The following is a 17,077-nucleotide window of genomic DNA, read 5'->3' on the forward strand; positions in this document are numbered from 1 at the left end:
CAACAACAACAACAACAACAATACTGGTCATTTTTGACCCACTTCTGCATCTACAGGTACAGCTTGAGTGGAAGTATTTTGTTCCATTGCACAGCTGCGTTGTGCCAGACCTGCACACAAACACATTCTTGTGGCTTCATCCTGGCATTGTGCACAACATAATGTCACCTTTAGAGCTATAAAGTGATCACAACTGCCATGGTTACAGCACTGGAGGAGCTGCTGCTGTCTATCCAAACAGCAGCCGGTGTGAGGGGAGCTGAGGCGGGGGCCTGCAGTTTTCAGGAGTCATGTCGAACTTCTCTGCATATGAATCGGAGCATATCTCCAGACACTTGTCATGCAACCTCCGTCTAACAATGAACATGTGCCTGGCAAATTGTCACTTTTCGCTGTGTATCATGTCTCCATCTGGAATTTTTGATAAGATTGACAGTGAGCAATATGCATGTCTAAATCTGCATGTTCTGCACGTTTTCTGCATCTGTTGTGTGAATATATTTGATATGCGCTGTAGTTTTCCTTCCAATGCTCTTCCACACACCTAAGCACTTGATACACAAATACAGCAATATTTATATTTTCATTTTTACTATTTTTCACCCTGTCGTACTTCACATCTTTGATTCTATTTTGATATCTTCTCTTACTATGCCTTTTTTCCCATTTGTTTCTCTTAGCTGTTTGTCTCTCTCAGTTCTGCTGCTGTTTGACAATGTTGCAATCCATACTTTTTCATACTTTCATACACTTATATGACCATCATTTTGCTATGCTCCTGTTTGTCCTTGTTACATCCTATTGCTATTAGCTGGTACAAATGGCCCAGTTTCTATATGGAAATCATAAGTTTCATCTCAGTAGTACTGAGTACAAAGAGATCTTTTATTTACAATAAAAAGGATTTTGGTTCCCATAATTTATTTATTGCTAGGATTGAAATGGACCAATCCCAAGCCTCTGGCTGATAATGAACCACTGAAGTAGAAAATGTCATCTAAACATATCTTCAAGATCCAGCACGAGTAGGAATCAAAGCCAAGGCTTTGAAAAGAGGCAAGAAAAAAAAATCAACCATCAAAGCAACAGATTTTCTAACACAAGAGAAAGAGCGCTGCAGGGGGGGTTCGCATTTCCACTGGACAAACATGATCTGGGGTTATTTTGCAAAGCAGGATTAGCAAGTTGGCCAAATAACTTTAGAAAGTGTTACAAGACATAAATTATTCTGTAATTTTGTCTATTAATAATAATCATAGCCATGCAATGGAGTGGTGCCCTGTCCAGGGTGTTTCCCTGCCTTCAGGCTGCAACCCTCCTGTGACCCGTATTATAGGCCAGTATAGAAAATGGATGGATGAATGGATTAGTATTCATGACTGAATCGTATTCTTAAACCTAACAATCAAGATTTGTTTCACTGTTTCGCTCTCAAGAAAGAGGCTTACTTTAGAGTGTCTCTCTAAAAAAACAGGCCTATCCAGGGCACTCTGATTAAGATTTTGAGTAGGCGGCTGGGCAAAGGTTAAAAATTAAAAACCACATCTGTGCGTTTCAGCCTTCATCATGATGACAGTCACAGTACCTCTGCTTGAGTAAAATATTTTCAGCACTGTAGTCTGGAACCTTCTATCAGACCTTCTCTGTGAGCTGCAAAACCTTAAATTAAGCTTCCTAATCTGCATGATAGAAAGGTACAAAGGGCTACACATCTACTAGATGGATGCTTAAGAATATCTGAATGCACAAACAGCCTTTCTGCTTGTCTGAGCTATTGGGCAATGCTTCATTGTCATTTTGCATAGGCACGCTGTCCTTGAATTGCAGTGTGAAGTATTGCTGCCATCTAGTGCTTCATATCTTACCTCATGTTTTAAAGACAAAGGACAAAAAAGAATAAATTAATATATTCCATCCTGGCCAAAGTCTATATATGGCTCAGCACTGAATTGTCTTTGCCAACGTCTATGGATACTGCCTGCGCTGAGCTTTCTGAGCCAGCCAAGTTTGGGTGCCAGAGTCAGAACGCACCAAGCCCATAAACCACCTGAATGAGGACAGAGAGCCTCGTGCTGTGCATTAAACACTCACCGGGTTTCATCAGCTTTACACAAGACCAATCTGTCAGCACGTAGCCAGTCCTCTGATCCAAGGGAGATGTGTCATTTCAAGTGAATGCATGCTGCCTTAATTTGCCAAATTAATCTTAGCAAATGCCAAAGAACATCAATTACTCTCTGTACTGCTTTCAGCACAATCTCAAATCAGGATGGTGGGAGCACTGGCCAGCACCACCCAAAAGCAGCAATTTATGGATGCACAAATCACTTTCTTGACCAATTCTGGGAAAACTTCTCTGGTAAAGCATCATTGCTGGGGAAATGACTACCTCATCACAAAGCACAACTTCACAGCTGTCCAGACCAGAGAACCATGTGGCCCAACCCTTTTAAGCAGAGGGCTGTAATCCCCTTATCAATTTGGTACAGTTAGTATTCCTTGCTTTTTCTTTTAGCCCACCGCCCTTCAATATTTAAATCCTCAACCATACTAAGATGCTAATCCCCCTTGGTGAAGTAGCCGACTTGCTACTTTAAAAGGATACCAATCACCTAATTATATATTTGCATATTATGTGGTCTACCCATATTGGCTAAACATCAAGCCAGCACCCACGGGACTCAACTATGCAAACAGTTAAAATGCGTTACTATGGAAATATTCTTCCAAATGGCAGCTTTTTGTGCAGTACATCTAACAGGATAAATTATATACTGAGGCATTTTACATGATGAAAATTTCTTCACCCAGGCAAGGCTAAGCAATGAGCAATTTAACTAGGTAAGATTGTGTCCAACACTTAGTTTGGCTCCATATTTGTAAGACTTTCTTTGCAAACATCTCCCGAAGAGGAACTCTGAAAATATGTTTTGATCATTTAACAAAGACTATTTATCAGTTAGGTACAGCTGCAACCTTTTATCCATCCTCATCTTCCCTGAAAACATCTCACAAGTGAAATTTGATATGTCAAGGACTTCCACTCAGCATTATGTTTTCTACATGGCTGGCTGTAATGAAGCTACACAATTTGCTGAAACAACATTCGTAATGAAAGGACAAACAGGAGAGTGAGCTTGGACAAAAAAGCAGATTTATTTGCAGTACTGAATTATCCCATCTTGGCCCGCCTTGCCTCTAGAGACTGCTTCACCCAGGTGAGGAGACTTCAGTGCAGTGCATCTAGTCCAGCTGTGTGAAAATAACACATGAAGGTAGTTATTACTATGACACTGCATAACATTTGAAGCTCAGTGAAACACATAGATGATGGATGACAACATGACTGACAAAACTGAAACTTAAGAATACATGGGCGTAAAATACCGAAGTTGCCTTTATGTTCAGATCCCTTACACGTCAAAGATAATTAGCACATATTTGCTGAATGTGAGATGAAACCGCAGTAGTACTTGCCTTGACAAAGCCGATGTCTTTAGCGTATTGCCTGAAACACTGGCGGCACATGTTGAGTCCGTATTTACGGATCAGCCCGTGTCTGTTCGAGCATACCCGGCTGAAACAAGAAAATGGTGAATGTTACTACTGGCTGCCAACAGCAGACAACAAAATTAAGCGACTGGATAACAATATTGACTGCTGGCTGTTAATGTTAGCTCCGGCGCACATCCCTCTGTATTTGCATTGGGGCTAAGCTAAATCAGCTGATGAGCTTTCTGCGACTGAGTCTTAGCTCGAGTGAGATTTCACTAAAACACGTACAAGTTACATGGACATGTTTTGAATATTAGTGACGATACACACTGTTGTCGCACGCACAATGGAGCTTAAGTCAATTTACAGCAGCAGCGGCACTGTAGCTAGCCGCCACTGCATCCGCCGCCATATTGGCTCAACCGCCGTCTCCATGCGGTGCAATTTTGGTAATAATTTTTCGAGCACAGGGAGCGGTACAAAACGTCAAACTGCTTCTCTCTGTGATATATAATCACTAGTTGATATGATTTAAAGAGGACTGACCAGGATCTGGATCCCTGTCCGAATTTTCTGGGGTGACTCCAATAGAGCTGCTGATGGCCCATCTTGTCTCTTTCGCTCGAGCGTCGGAAAGGAAGGAAAAGGGACGCGCATGCGCAAATGAATCTCCCACGGCCTGTCCTTCCGGCTGTGAACATGGGCGTGGCGCCCCCTGGTGCCCGGAAGCGCTACACCATTGTGTGGTGGTCGACATAGATATCTCTATGGTGGTCGACCTGATAGTGGAGCATCGGAGACTCCAGGTGGCATCAGTAGACACGGCAACAATAACTAGTTAATGCACAGATATCTTCTGAGAAAAAAATAGACACAGATGAATACTTTTATTAAAACACAGCGCCTTTGAATTCATAATTGTGCTTGCCTTGTGATAATTACCGGTTTTAAATCAGTTTTCCTGCGCAATCCATTTCAAGCTTTATTTCAGATTTTAAGTCCATATAGGTCAACATAAATAAACACACAGAGACATAGAATACATGAACATACATGCATTGAATAACAATAAAACAACATGTATAAGCTCTACATGGCATAAAGTGCCTTTATGGAACTTGAACACTTTCAAAATAAATGCTTTTTTATGCTTTATAGAGTGCCTCCACATGTTTAACTTGAGCTTAACATTGGTTTGGCTAATGATTACATTCTCTGATACACTAATTTCCTATAATAATCCTATAAAATATCTCAAGGCATGATGACACTTTGTTTGTTTGTTTTTGCTGAATGCTGGTGACTAAAACGGCGATGAAAGCCCTGACTAACGTGAAAAAGAAAGTATGTAAAGGCACCTGCCACTCAATAATCCCAACAATAACCACAAGTGTGACATGCTCAGTAAGTTGAACAGCTGAAAATCGGCGTGGGCCTGGTAAATAACCCTCTGCATCATGAAAGCAGCTACATATTAAAACCCTCAGCCTATGATGAGCTTGCACTGAGAGGATGGTATAAAGATGTATTAGTGGTTGTGTGTGTCTGTGTGTGTCTGGGACGGTGTGTGTCTGTGAGTGTGTGTGCAGCAGCAGCATTAGAGAGACTGGAGCATCATATATGGTATCTGGGGTGCCCCCCGCTGGACCAGTGCATTGTGGGACAGAGGGAGGCAGTGGTATTTGGTGTATTTCTAGCTAGCAGAGTAGTTGGTTTTTAACGCAGACATCGGCAGCCGGATGGTAGGAATGGAGGAGAAGGAGAAGAGCCTCACGCCACCGTACTGATGTGTTCAGCTGAAAGGACCGCACGGCTGCTCCAGTTTTAGGTAACTAGCGCTAAAAAAAAAAAAAAAAAAAAAAAAAAATGGTTTCACTGGTTCATAATGGACGCTGCTGTCGACGGGGGTTCATCTGGACGGGCTGCTAGTCGCTAGCGGAGCGCAGCTACAGCGTTAGCATGTGTATATAGCTGTCAGTACGAGCTGCTGCAACGCCAGCTGTTGTTTTTGGTGGCTGCGAGTGTGTTTAGCGTCACCTGGCCGACAAACACACCGGGTTTAAATCAGATTTAAAACCGTTTCCGAGTCGAGCCGGGGAGTCGTGTGTCCGCTAGGCTCCACAGCAGCTAGTTTAGGACTGGAAACTAGTAGCGTATCATTCAAACGTGACGTTATTTGTGGGGAATGTGAAGATAACACGGCCTGGACAAAGTAGTGGTCGTAATGGTAAACTAATGCAGAGAGAAAAGCCAGAAGAGGCTTCCTGTGCAAAACAAATGGGTTACTCACTCGGCTTGTGGCAAGGCGCAGTGCAAGAAACGACTCAGTGGAAAGCAACATGACAGGACGTGTAAGGGCATGCATATTGCAAGTTTAGAAAGTAAATTCGCTCTAGTGTATCATGCCAACTAATGAGCTGTGATTATTGTGCCTCCTGAAAGAAATAAACCAATGTAATGTCACGTAAAGTACATGCATAGATGTTAGGGTTGGGCCGATATGTTTGTCTCCCAGTTCAGTGCTACAATGATACTTGGGTGCCGATTTGATATGTATTGTGTTTCTTAAGTATTGTGATTCGACATTAGAGTTTATTGTGATGTTTGTTTTTTTGAATTATTCTATAGTTTGTGGATGTAAAATCACAATAGGTTTATACAAGTTTCAAAACATGGTGTCACTACAATGGAATGGCCACTATTGGGGCTAACATCATGAATCACACTGCATGGGATGAGCATAAGGTGGGCATGTCTGCAAAGGGGAGACCCGTGGGTACCCATAGAGCCCTTTTTCATTCAGATATCTTGGGGTCACGGGTCTGGCCATGCCAGTATTTTCCTTCGCCATAATTTAGCCTAATTTTGGAGCGATATTTAGTTACTTACTGACAACCTAGCATGACATACTTGGAACCAACAGATTCAATTAGTGGGCTAGTTTCATATAATAGCAACATCTTTACTTTAAATTTCAGTAATTTAAATAAATCGATAAAAGTTGTACCAAGAATTGCAATACTTAAGCGAATCAATTTTCCCCCACCCATAATACAAGTGCCATTCGGTTTGCTGTTTAATTCAAAGTGCCTCATAGCACCAGGGCTGCACACATTTTTATTATGACTACTACGACTGCAGTAGGACTCAAATCCCTAATCCTGTCAGATAGAGCTACACTGCAACCATTAAGTTACACAGTGCCTTATAGAGGCTATTGCTCACATAACACTACAGCTCTGTCGATTTTCCTCATGTCTTCATTTACAGAGTGTGTACTGAATGTGACAGAGCGCCTCGGCATGTAGGAAAGAGGTGAGGGATCAAATCGGAAGCCATCACTGGTTATACAGCCAAAGGCAAAATTTTGTTTTGTGCAAGAAGAATGGACCAGGAAGAGCTAATTAGCAGCAAAGTATATTTTAATTATAATGCTTGTGTTTTCAGTGATGCACTTTCCTGAGGCCAGTGTCCTTCTGTCTGGAATGCATCTGTTATTACTGTTTTCAGGTGTGCCGCCGTGATATACTCTAACTTTATTTATGTGTTTTTCATCCAGTGGGTTCATGCACACTGCTGCCCTGCTGCCTCCCAGCGACCGTCATGCCTTATGGAATATTCATCCGGCGCCACTGACATTCCAGAGGGATCCATGTTTACATTCCAGCAGTTCACATTGCCGACAATTAGTGTCTCACGACCTCTTTTTTAATCAGGCCTGCTCCACACATCATCCGGTTTGCAGACCTGTACCCCAACAATCAGCTTCTCTCCTTTTGCACGTCACTGACTACCTATCATGAGATTCCGAATCTACAAGAGGAAGGTGGTGATACTGACTCTGGTTATTGTTGTCTGTGGCCTAGCTTTCTGGAGCAGTGGGAGGCAGAAAAAGAACAGCAGTGGAGCTTTTCCAAAGGAAGTGGAGACTGTGAGGAGAAGCAGCAGCATTAGCAGCAGCAGTAGCAGCAGCAGCAGCAACAACAACAATAACCAGGTGCAAGCCACACCTGCTGTGAGCCGGGCACCTGTGCCACCACCGATCATACAAGCTAATGAGACTCACACAGAAAAAGAGAAGGATAAGGAAAAAGTAGCCAAGCCGGAGGTAGACAACACCACTTTAGTTTATCGTGGCATCGTCTTCCAGCTCAACTTTGACCAGACGATAAGAAACGAGGAGAAGTTTAAGGCAGCGCGGCAAAAGGACGACCTGGTTGTGGTGGTTCAGGTCCATAACCGGCCAGACTACCTTAAGCTGCTGGTGGACAGTTTGCGGAAGGCCAGGGGGGTGGAGAGCATACTGCTGATATTCAGCCATGACTTCTGGTCCCCTGAGATCAATCAGGTGGTGTCCTCTGTTGATTTCTGCCAGGTCCTCCAGATCTTTTTCCCCTTCAGCATCCAGCTGTACCCCCAGGAGTTCCCTGGCAACGATCCCCGGGACTGTCCCCGAGACATTCCCAAGAAAGACGCCTTAAAGCTGGGCTGCATCAACGCAGAGTACCCCGACTCGTTTGGCCACTACCGCGAAGCTAAGTTCTCCCAAACCAAACACCATTGGTGGTGGAAGCTGCACTTTGTATGGGACAGAGTCCGGGCTCTGAAGGACCACAGGGGTCTGGTCCTGCTGATTGAGGAGGACCACTATCTGTCCCCAGACTTCCTCCATCTCTTAAAGCTGATGTCGGCTCTCAAAAGGGAACAGTGCACAGACTGTGACATCCTTTCACTGGGGAGCTACAGCCACATCGGCTATTCTAGCAAAGCAAACAAGGTGGAGGTGAAAGCCTGGAAGTCCACCGAGCACAACATGGGAATGGCTCTGAGTAGGGAGACGTACCAAAAGCTCATCCAATGCACCGACGCCTTCTGCACTTATGACGACTACAACTGGGACTGGTCCTTACAGCACCTGACCGTGACCTGCCTGCCCTCCTACTGGAAGGTCATGGTTAGTGAGGCACCGAGGATCTTTCATGCTGGGGACTGTGGCATGCACCACAAGAAGTCCACCTGCATGCCGGTCAGCCAGAAAACCAAGATAGAAAACATCCTACAGAGCAGTGGGAACCAGCTGTTCCCAAAGAACCTCCTGATAACAAAGAGACTGCCAGCCAACGGGGCTGGAGGGGTGGCCCCACACGTTAAAAATGGTGGCTGGGGAGACATCAGGGACCATGAACTCTGCAAGAGTTACCTTCGATTACAGTGACCTTATTGCTACTATTATATATTACTATGTCTTTTGCATCCTCTTTAAAGAAAAGAAAGCCTTTTAAAAAGTAAATCTTTATGGACTATTCTTCATATTGCCTGTTTTATTGGACTGTTCCAAATAAATAAGAATGTTGGGTTTGGGCCTCTTTAACACTACTATGTCTTTCTATTGAATTATTTATGACTGATTCATGACAAGTCCATTTATCGCTCTCCTAGACAACATAGTGGAGTATTTTTTATGCAGAGGCTTGATCATTTAGATTAAAATACTCCTAAAGTTACACTGAAAATGTAGAACATCTCTAAATAGTTGTAAATTGGAAAGAGCAGGGAAGGGCAGTCATAAATTTGGTGAATCTGTGGACCTAGCAGTCCCTCTGTGCATGCATAATTAATTTGAAGATATTTATATCACATAAATTTGCTGAGATCAAAGGAGATCCTTCGAGACACCTTGTTCCATTTAAATAATCTCCCACTTAGCTGATCCTCAACAGGTTTCTAGAGCACAGCCAGGGTCTCATTACTTCTTGACTGCAAAAGGATGTCGCTTAAGGTACACTGCATTAAAAAGACTACATCATTAATAAACAAGCTGCTTATAATTAGACCACATAGAGGAAACAGGGTATTTCATCATGTTTAAAGAACCATACCAGTGATTTTGCTCTGTCAGCCTCATCCACAAAATGTATCTTATTAATGTGTCTGCTTATCTTTTCCCAAAGTAAGCAGGCACATTTCAGACCCTCCCTTTTATCCAGCCATTGGTTTCCATTCATTCCAGTACGATATGAAAATGAACTTTCAGAGATTTCAAACTTTCTTCACACCAGTATTCCATCAACGTAATAAAGTCGTCCATATTAGTTTTCCTAAAAGCAGCAGCACTGTTGGGTTTTGATGACGTAAATTGAAATTGGGTCGAATGAAACAATCCCTCCACCGCAAAATAGTCCCCAGGGAAGTTTTGCTTTGCACAGCAAATTACTAGTCCTGAGGTGTATGAATGATTACGACTCTGTTAGCGACAGAAGCAGAGCATTATAAGGTGGGTGTTTCAAACAAAAATTCGAATTTGGAAATCAAAGAACTTTGATTATATTACATGAAATCTTTAGCTCCCCTGCATGACTTGCAGAATGGTTTGTTGCTGTGTAAAACATTGGGAAATTCTAGTAAAGGGATGAAACATTCAAAATCACTGGTATGGTCCCATAAGGCAAGCTTAATGAGACAAAGTGTATATAATAAGTGCAGTGCAGATGTTTTTTTATTTGATGTTGGGAAGCATTGTCCATCCTTACACTTTGACAGAGCCCAGCATTTCAGTCTATTGCATCTTTATGAGGAGATTTTGATTTCACAGGTACATGCACAGGAGGCCCCTGCAGAGATTGCAAGACACTGAAACAACGGTCTCCTTCTTGTTGTTGCCGTAGAGGGTGCATTTACATTTTAAGTGTTTAGAGTTCAGCTCAGTATTGATGGTTTCCGCTAAGGGCCAAGCTCGGTGGCTTCTCAGAGGCTGCATTGATTTCCCCCGCCCCTTCAGGCAGTGTTTTACAACAAATCCTGCTCACTGTTGAAAATCTGGAATAACTGCATACCTATCGCTGACTGGGCTCTCCATACATATTAAATACTTCCTCTGGCGCACTGTGCTGTAGGCCTTTTGCAGACTTTGGTCTTAAAACAGAGTTCCTAAATACTGCATGAATTTAAGGTGACACACTTGGTGTTAAGTTTTATCCTCACTTAAGTGCTTACTTACAACCTGAAAATGTTCTGGGCTGACCAGTTACTAAAGATGAGGCCCAACAAAGCTTCATCTGGGACAAACATCTCCTGCACCACAGACCTCAATTCCTGCAGGGTTAAAAGTCACATTTAGTTCCCTCGCTATGAACTTAAATTCGTAATGCAGTGTGGCCTAGCGTGAAGACATGTGACTCTGGGCTGCTGCGCTAATGTCATGTGAGGAGCGTAGCTTCCCCCTCGGTGAAGGCCCAATAATTGGACCTGCACCTCAAGGGGGAAGGCAGCTCAGAATAGAAAATAGGAGAAGGAAGTGGCTCCGCGCTCATGATTCCTGGTGACTAATGGTTTACTGATGCCGGAGCCTTTGAAACTGGAATGCTCACTTGGGAGAGATCTTTACTGACTTTCAGATCTGGAGACACAAGAATGAAGGCACCCACACACTGCCCTCCATTACACAAAATCATTTTTGGAAGCGATATTTTGGACAGGGACTTTTATTTTCAACTATATGTCCTGTGCGTAAGGACGAGAATGATTTTGTTGTACACTAGAGATTTTAAACAGCCAGGGGTTTTAGCTGAAATCACCAAAAAAGTTATCATATATTTCCATATTCCCCTTATGAGCTTGTGATGTGCCTTGAGACAGTCCCAGGCCTAATCCTTGCTCGACATTAATAAGTGCAAGAGTAGACACTATGTCTGTATTGTTTGCTCTTTACAGGCTTCTCTGCGCTCCCACATTCCAAGAGTATAACCTAGAGCTGCAGCCAAAAAGCATTGTTAATAAGATGTGCATCCCAAACCCTTCCCTCAGCATCCTTTTATTTCCCTTATTTTCGGTCCTGTCCTTTAATTATTCTATATGAAGCAAGAATCATGATCTGCTGACGTCTAAATCTACTCAGATAAAGTAGGAATAAATGTTTGAGATTATCCAGACCGAGAGAGGAGCTTCAAAGGCTGTGTAACTGCTCAAGATAAAATATGTTTTGACATTAGATATAATTCTTTTGCAAGATACCAAAAGACACAATGTGATTTAACAATCCTGTGTGCTGTAAACGAGGTTGAACATGCATACAGAGGCCCAATCCAGATGTCAAAAGAGCAATTTCACTACACAAATGGTGATTATAGAGGACATCAGGCTGCAGTGTTATAAATCTACAGGGCCAGCACGCTGACCGGCCACATAATCTAAATGCTACAAGGTTGATTGTGAATGTGGGTATGTCACTGGGGGTGTCAGCACCCCTACAAGGCACAACAGTGTGGTCCAGCATCCCAGATTCACCACACTCTATACTGAATACCAAACACATCGAAGTATAGTCCCTGTACCGGGACATGCATTTATCACCAATTCCCAGCATGACCCAACATATTTCTCAACTTACTGTTGGTCTCAACAAAAGGTTAAATAAATGTACCTTTGGACTTTTAATTAATGGTTCATTTCCATAACTACTCTAGACCTGTCTTTTCAGTGGACATCCCTCATCGAGAGTAGTATCCTGAGTGCAATTCATCTTACAAGCTCAAAGTGCAATTTTATTTTAGGGAATGTAATCACTTTGGTCCGACCATTAACATTCCTGTTAGATTTTGTCATTATTTCGCTTATAAATCTTGCAAGCGTAACCTCACCTAAGGCAGTTGTATACACAAGGATGTCATTTTCAGATTTCTCAGCTCTGACACAGTATATTAATCTTTCACTGCCACTGCACACATTGCTTGGTAAACAAAACTCTGGGTCAATACAGAGGCATGCACACGGGGGAATTGCTTCACTTGGAGAAGATGAGCAATGCAGGACCTTACAAAAGCAATGGGGTTCTCTCTCAGTCTATTGGATTCCTATCAAATGGGACATATTTCCCCGAGGACGCAAGATAAACGCAACTGTTTTCCAGGTCTGGCTCTGAATTTACTTGAGCTACAGTGTTTTGATTGGCTGGAGAAGATGCTAAGATTTGCAAATAATGAATTAATGTGCCTGATTGTGAAATATTTACTGCATTTGACTTGAAGATTACACTTTGCAGTAATCAATATAGAGATTAAAAAAACAGGAGCAAAACAGCAATAGGAGCTTTTGTGCAGAAAAAAGTGTTCATTTTCACATCTGAGACTTGACCTGTGATATTTCACTTACCTGGATTTACTTATCTATGCCGTCCCTCTGAGACAGCTACAAAACACAAATTCTGATTGATACTCGCTCAGTGTTAATTCAGCATTGATTTGTGCAGCCCAGGGGACATCAGGGAGGCAGTCAGAGCTGGTGAGCGACTCCCTGACAGGATGCACAGGCTCCTCCAGCCTGCCTGTGACGCTTTCCATCAGCGGATACTCACTGACCCCACAGGCTCTTAGTGTGAAAGCATTATCCATATAATCAGTGGCTGGCTGTCTTTTAAGACAGTCACTAATGATGGAGGGGCTTTTTTATTTCCCTCTTTGAATAGTAGATATCTTTGTGTAGAAAACAACAACAACATAACATGATGTAGAGGGAAAGCCTTTATTTCATCCCACATTTATGAAGAGATTGCTGTTATTCAAACACGAGCCAGTTTAATATAGAGGAGTGCTGGCTGGAACACAATTCCCATTTTGTCAGAGCAACACTGCCCCCTGTTGGCTAATTTGCCTGCTGTAAGAGTGGAAGTACTTGGGTCTCAACACAGTAGGGGCTGTCTCCAACTAATTACACTAAATGCATATTTAATTTAATTATTTGTTTAATTAACTAAGTGATTATTCATTTATTTATTTTTGACAGGTCTGCTCCTCCACAGGAGCATGGTAGAAGAGTGGCAGGAAACATGTCTAATGTCTAATGAGTAATTAGTTTTTAAAGGGGAAATGAAAGTCAAAATGCAAAGTAAACATGCTGCTTTCAAGTGCCGTCGGAAATGTTGACGGCATGGGACAAGAAATATTATCTTCCGCAGGTAATAAACACTTACAGGCTCACGGCAAAATAAAACACCTGATGAATTCTGGTCAAGTGTCTCTCATGTTTATGCATAAATGAGCCCGAGAGGGCAAGACAACTCTCGGGGAGACGTGAGCCACACAGACAAGCCACCACTCAGCCTGTCATTAACTCTGCCAATGGAAGGTTAATCTGTTTTTAATGAGCAGGCTTTGGGGCAAAATTAAAGAAAACCTTTCCTTTCTGGTTGTTTCTGTTTCTATGTGAAGCTTGTGGAGGTTCTCGCTTGAGGAGCAGGAGGAAGATATTGTCCAGCCTGTCCTCATGCTGGTAAGACCATTATCATGAAAAGACTTAGCTTGGAGTAAATAAACACATAACATGAGATTTATCCTGTAAATATACAAAAATCTGAAATCAACATCTTTTCTTGTTTCAGGCGTGGCAAGATGAGGGACACTAAATTTGAAGTCTGACAGTGCCTGCGATCAGCAAGTCACATTGATCAGCAATAGGTTATCACTCAAACTACACAGTGACAGCATGTAGAGATGCCTGTGTGATGAAATGAAATGTATTTCAGTTTATTTTGGATGTGTGTATCCTCCAGTGAGCCTCTGATCCAGCGGCCGGCTCCCGCCTCCTCGGCCACCAGGAGGTGCTGATGGAGGTTGTCCCAAAAGTGTTGAAGGGCTTGACGCAAAAAGAATTTCCTTACAGACTAGCAAAGTCATCATCATCATCATCATCATCATCATCATCATCATCATCATCATCATCATCATCGTGCCCTCAGCTCAGCCCCCTCGCTGTGGAAGTCACCAAGCCCACTCTAGACCAGCTCACCTGCAGTCTGACGACCATTGGCCTGCTGCATATATATAGTTTTGCTCTCCAACACACAGCCCACATATCAGTGTTGACGTGAAAACCTCAACACTACAGCTTGATCTTCTTTTTTTAGTTTCAAGTGCAGATGAAAGATCATATTCTCTTCTGTGGGTTGAGAAAAAGTCTATGACTCTTGGTGTCTGCCACACTACCCAGGCTTCCACATAAGTTATTAAGACACAAATATATAGATATGGATTTAATAAATCAGTCAGTGGTGTACAACAGCTGACCAAATGTGTGAACACAAGAATTTACTGAGATAGACATGTAAAATGAGAGGTTGACTGACATGTTTTACATAAATACATGGAGAAGAAACTCCCACTGTTAGTGTTTTCACCAACAACTGAATAACATGATGTCATACTTTTCAGTCCCACAAACCCGTCTTCCACCCAAGCATGCTGGGATACACTCCAGGCCATTCATAACAATGATTAGGATGTGCGAGTATCGGAAATGGGCATCTGGGGCATCTGTGCCGCAGCAGCCTGGGGTTTGAATCCGGCACGGGTCCTTTTTGCCGCATGTCGTCTCCTCTCTGTCCCCTGCTTTTCCCGTCTCTCTCTACTGTGACTGTCAAATAAAGCAGAAATGCCCTTTACAGACTCAGTTGGTTTTAAATAACTGTTACATAGATATTCAAAACAGTATCTGCTTTCAAAGTTGGTCAGAGGTCAGTACTTATAAGATGTATCAGGCTCCAGCTGGTTTTGCTGATTCCCTGCCTGGTTAAGGTGGAGAATACAGGAACCTTCATTATATTATTATATCAGACTGACAGCAGAAAAGAAAACATTTATTAGCATCTAGAAATTCCTCTTTTTGACTACATTTGTGAATGATAATCAGACAGTTACAAGTTAAACGTACTCAAATTCTCATAATGATGTAAGATCCCCTAAAGTAATTATCATCGAATTGCCAATTAGATCTTGGACAAAAAATAATCTGGAAACAGCTAATAAGGAATTTTCAACCTCATCATCATCATGTTACATACTTTAAATGCAGACACAACTAAAATCAAAAAGCAATAAAAAAAAGAATCCATGTCCATATGAATTAAAAACAAGGTCAAATTAAGAATGGCAAAAAGCAAAAGTTAATTAAATATAGATCTTACCGTTGCATTTAGTAGCTGCTTTTATGAAGTTTCCCTCTGATGCCCCTCAGCTTTGATTTTTTTCTTGTGTAGCTTAATTGTTTTTCATCGCAGTTTCATATGATCAGATGAAATCAGTCATCCATCAAGTCAGTCTGCTGTCATACATCTTATAAAACATTACGTAAAAAGGTTCACAGCGTTAATAACACTGAATATATCTGGCTTAGATCTGTACGCACTGCTTTCTAGTTAACTCACTAAATTTATGATGGAGTTTATTTATGATTTATCATCTCAAAATAAAATAAAATACAAATTATTAAAAAAAAAAAATCCAACTAGTTGTAGTTCTGGTTGGCAGTCATCCTTGTAGTAAGAGCACCAATTATGTATTTACTGACAACAAAGTGAATCTTTTCACAGTTTATATTCATCTTTTTCATCTTCATATTCACAAGAAACTATTATGTGTTCAGTAAGATTGAAATTCAGATCATGTATAATTGTTTTAATTTACTGCCAAATCTGCAACGTTCAAGTCTGCCAGAGGTAAAATAGTTTTGTATTTTTCATCATTATTGTTTCAACTTTAAGGTATTTGATATAATATGTCCTAGTATTATCCTGGTTTATCAGACATGGCCCACCTTTTAGTATGCTTTAGTAGTTCCACTGCTGCCTCCTACTGATGAGAAGAAAAACCAACAAGACTTAGTGGGCAATGTTTAAATAATTAATAGCAATGTTACCAATAGCAATGTTATGGCACTGTCTTTGCTTTATTCATAAATCTACATTTGATCCTTGTTCTCTAATGGTTTTTGATGCAGTGGTTTAGAATGTGATTGATAATGTTACATATTAGGGGCCAGACAGATTATAAATCTGCTATGATTATTCCTTAGTGGGTGCAGTCAAACAGTCTTGTTGACCCAATCTGTCACAAATTCTGAATTAGTCATTTTTTAAAGTTATTATTATTTTAACACAGCCTCGATGAATTGTTCCTCACATTCAATTCTTCCAGATCATTCCTCTCCCTGTGAGCTGTATGCTTTCCCCAACCCTCCTTGTCATTCACAAGCCCTAATCACAGCCACATAACTCAAGCACATGCACACACTCATATACACACCGACCCACACACACAGCCCTTATTCACGGTGTCTTCCCTTATTTAGCCCACATGCAGTGTACATTCGCTCTTGTCCCAGAACCACAGACACAGTCTGTCATCTTATGATTATATTAACCATTGTTTACACTTTAATTCCATCCTGACATGAGGCTTCTCTTGATTCATGAGTCTTCAAATTAACTTTTATTCAGGCTACTGAGTCCTGTGTTGCTCCAGTTTGGCTTCCTGATTAGTGTTCTCTGATAAGCCTCTGAAACCTCATTTCCCCCTTAAGTGACACAACCTCAGGGCCAGTCACTTTGGCATGGGAGCTGATGCAGATAAATGTCACTGATGTGATACAGTCTGAGATCAGTATCTTATCAGTAATTGCAGAGCTGGATTTTTGATTTCCTGTGGGTAACAGAAAATTCATGCAACCCCCAAAGACATGGAATTATGTTAAAATCATGGTAATGATCATAGTGAGCACTGAATGAACTGAGATTCCTCCACAAGACAGGAATCCA

General features: G+C 41.8%; 2 protein-coding genes across 3 annotated transcripts; one reads left to right on the plus strand and one right to left on the minus strand.

The window, feature by feature from the left end:
- Positions 1-3,132: 3,132 nt before the first annotated feature.
- Positions 3,133-4,199, minus strand: rps29 (ribosomal protein S29). Its single transcript, XM_030047531.1, has 3 exons — positions 4,042-4,199; positions 3,478-3,577; positions 3,133-3,252 (listed from the first exon to the last, which is right to left on the minus strand). The coding sequence occupies exons 1-3, from the start codon at positions 4,194-4,196 to the stop codon at positions 3,244-3,246; spliced, it is 264 nt and encodes an 87-aa protein (XP_029903391.1). The 5' UTR covers positions 4,197-4,199; the 3' UTR covers positions 3,133-3,243.
- A 918-nt stretch (positions 4,200-5,117) lies between these two features.
- Positions 5,118-8,871, plus strand: mgat2 (alpha-1,6-mannosyl-glycoprotein 2-beta-N-acetylglucosaminyltransferase). Of its 2 annotated transcripts, none has more exons than XM_030047529.1 (2): positions 5,118-5,323; positions 7,055-8,871. In XM_030047529.1, the coding sequence occupies exon 2, from the start codon at positions 7,295-7,297 to the stop codon at positions 8,708-8,710; it is 1,416 nt and encodes a 471-aa protein (XP_029903389.1). In that variant the 5' UTR covers positions 5,118-5,323; positions 7,055-7,294; the 3' UTR covers positions 8,711-8,871. The 2 variants fall into 2 exon arrangements, with proteins under 2 accessions (XP_029903389.1, XP_029903390.1); XM_030047530.1 differs by lacking the exon at positions 5,118-5,323 and adding an exon at positions 5,543-5,846.
- The last annotated feature ends 8,206 nt before the right edge of the window (positions 8,872-17,077 follow it).

Source organism: Myripristis murdjan, chromosome 24 (genome assembly GCF_902150065.1).
Source record: "Myripristis murdjan chromosome 24, fMyrMur1.1, whole genome shotgun sequence".
Classification (NCBI taxonomy): Eukaryota; Metazoa; Chordata; class Actinopteri; order Holocentriformes; family Holocentridae; genus Myripristis; species Myripristis murdjan.

What these genes read in the sequence shown, in the direction of transcription:
- rps29 (XM_030047531.1), bottom strand. Translation starts at nt 4,196, where the DNA reads ATGTTCACAGCCGGAAGGACAGGCCGTGGGAGATTCATTTGCGCATGC. An exon ending in GGACAGGGATCCAGATCCTG is followed by an intron (nt 3,578 to 4,041) that starts GTCAGTCCTCTT and finishes TTCTTGTTTCAG; the next exon opens with CCGGGTATGCTCGAACAGAC.
- mgat2 (XM_030047529.1), top strand. Translation starts at nt 7,295, where the DNA reads ATGAGATTCCGAATCTACAAGAGGAAGGTGGTGATACTGACTCTGGTT.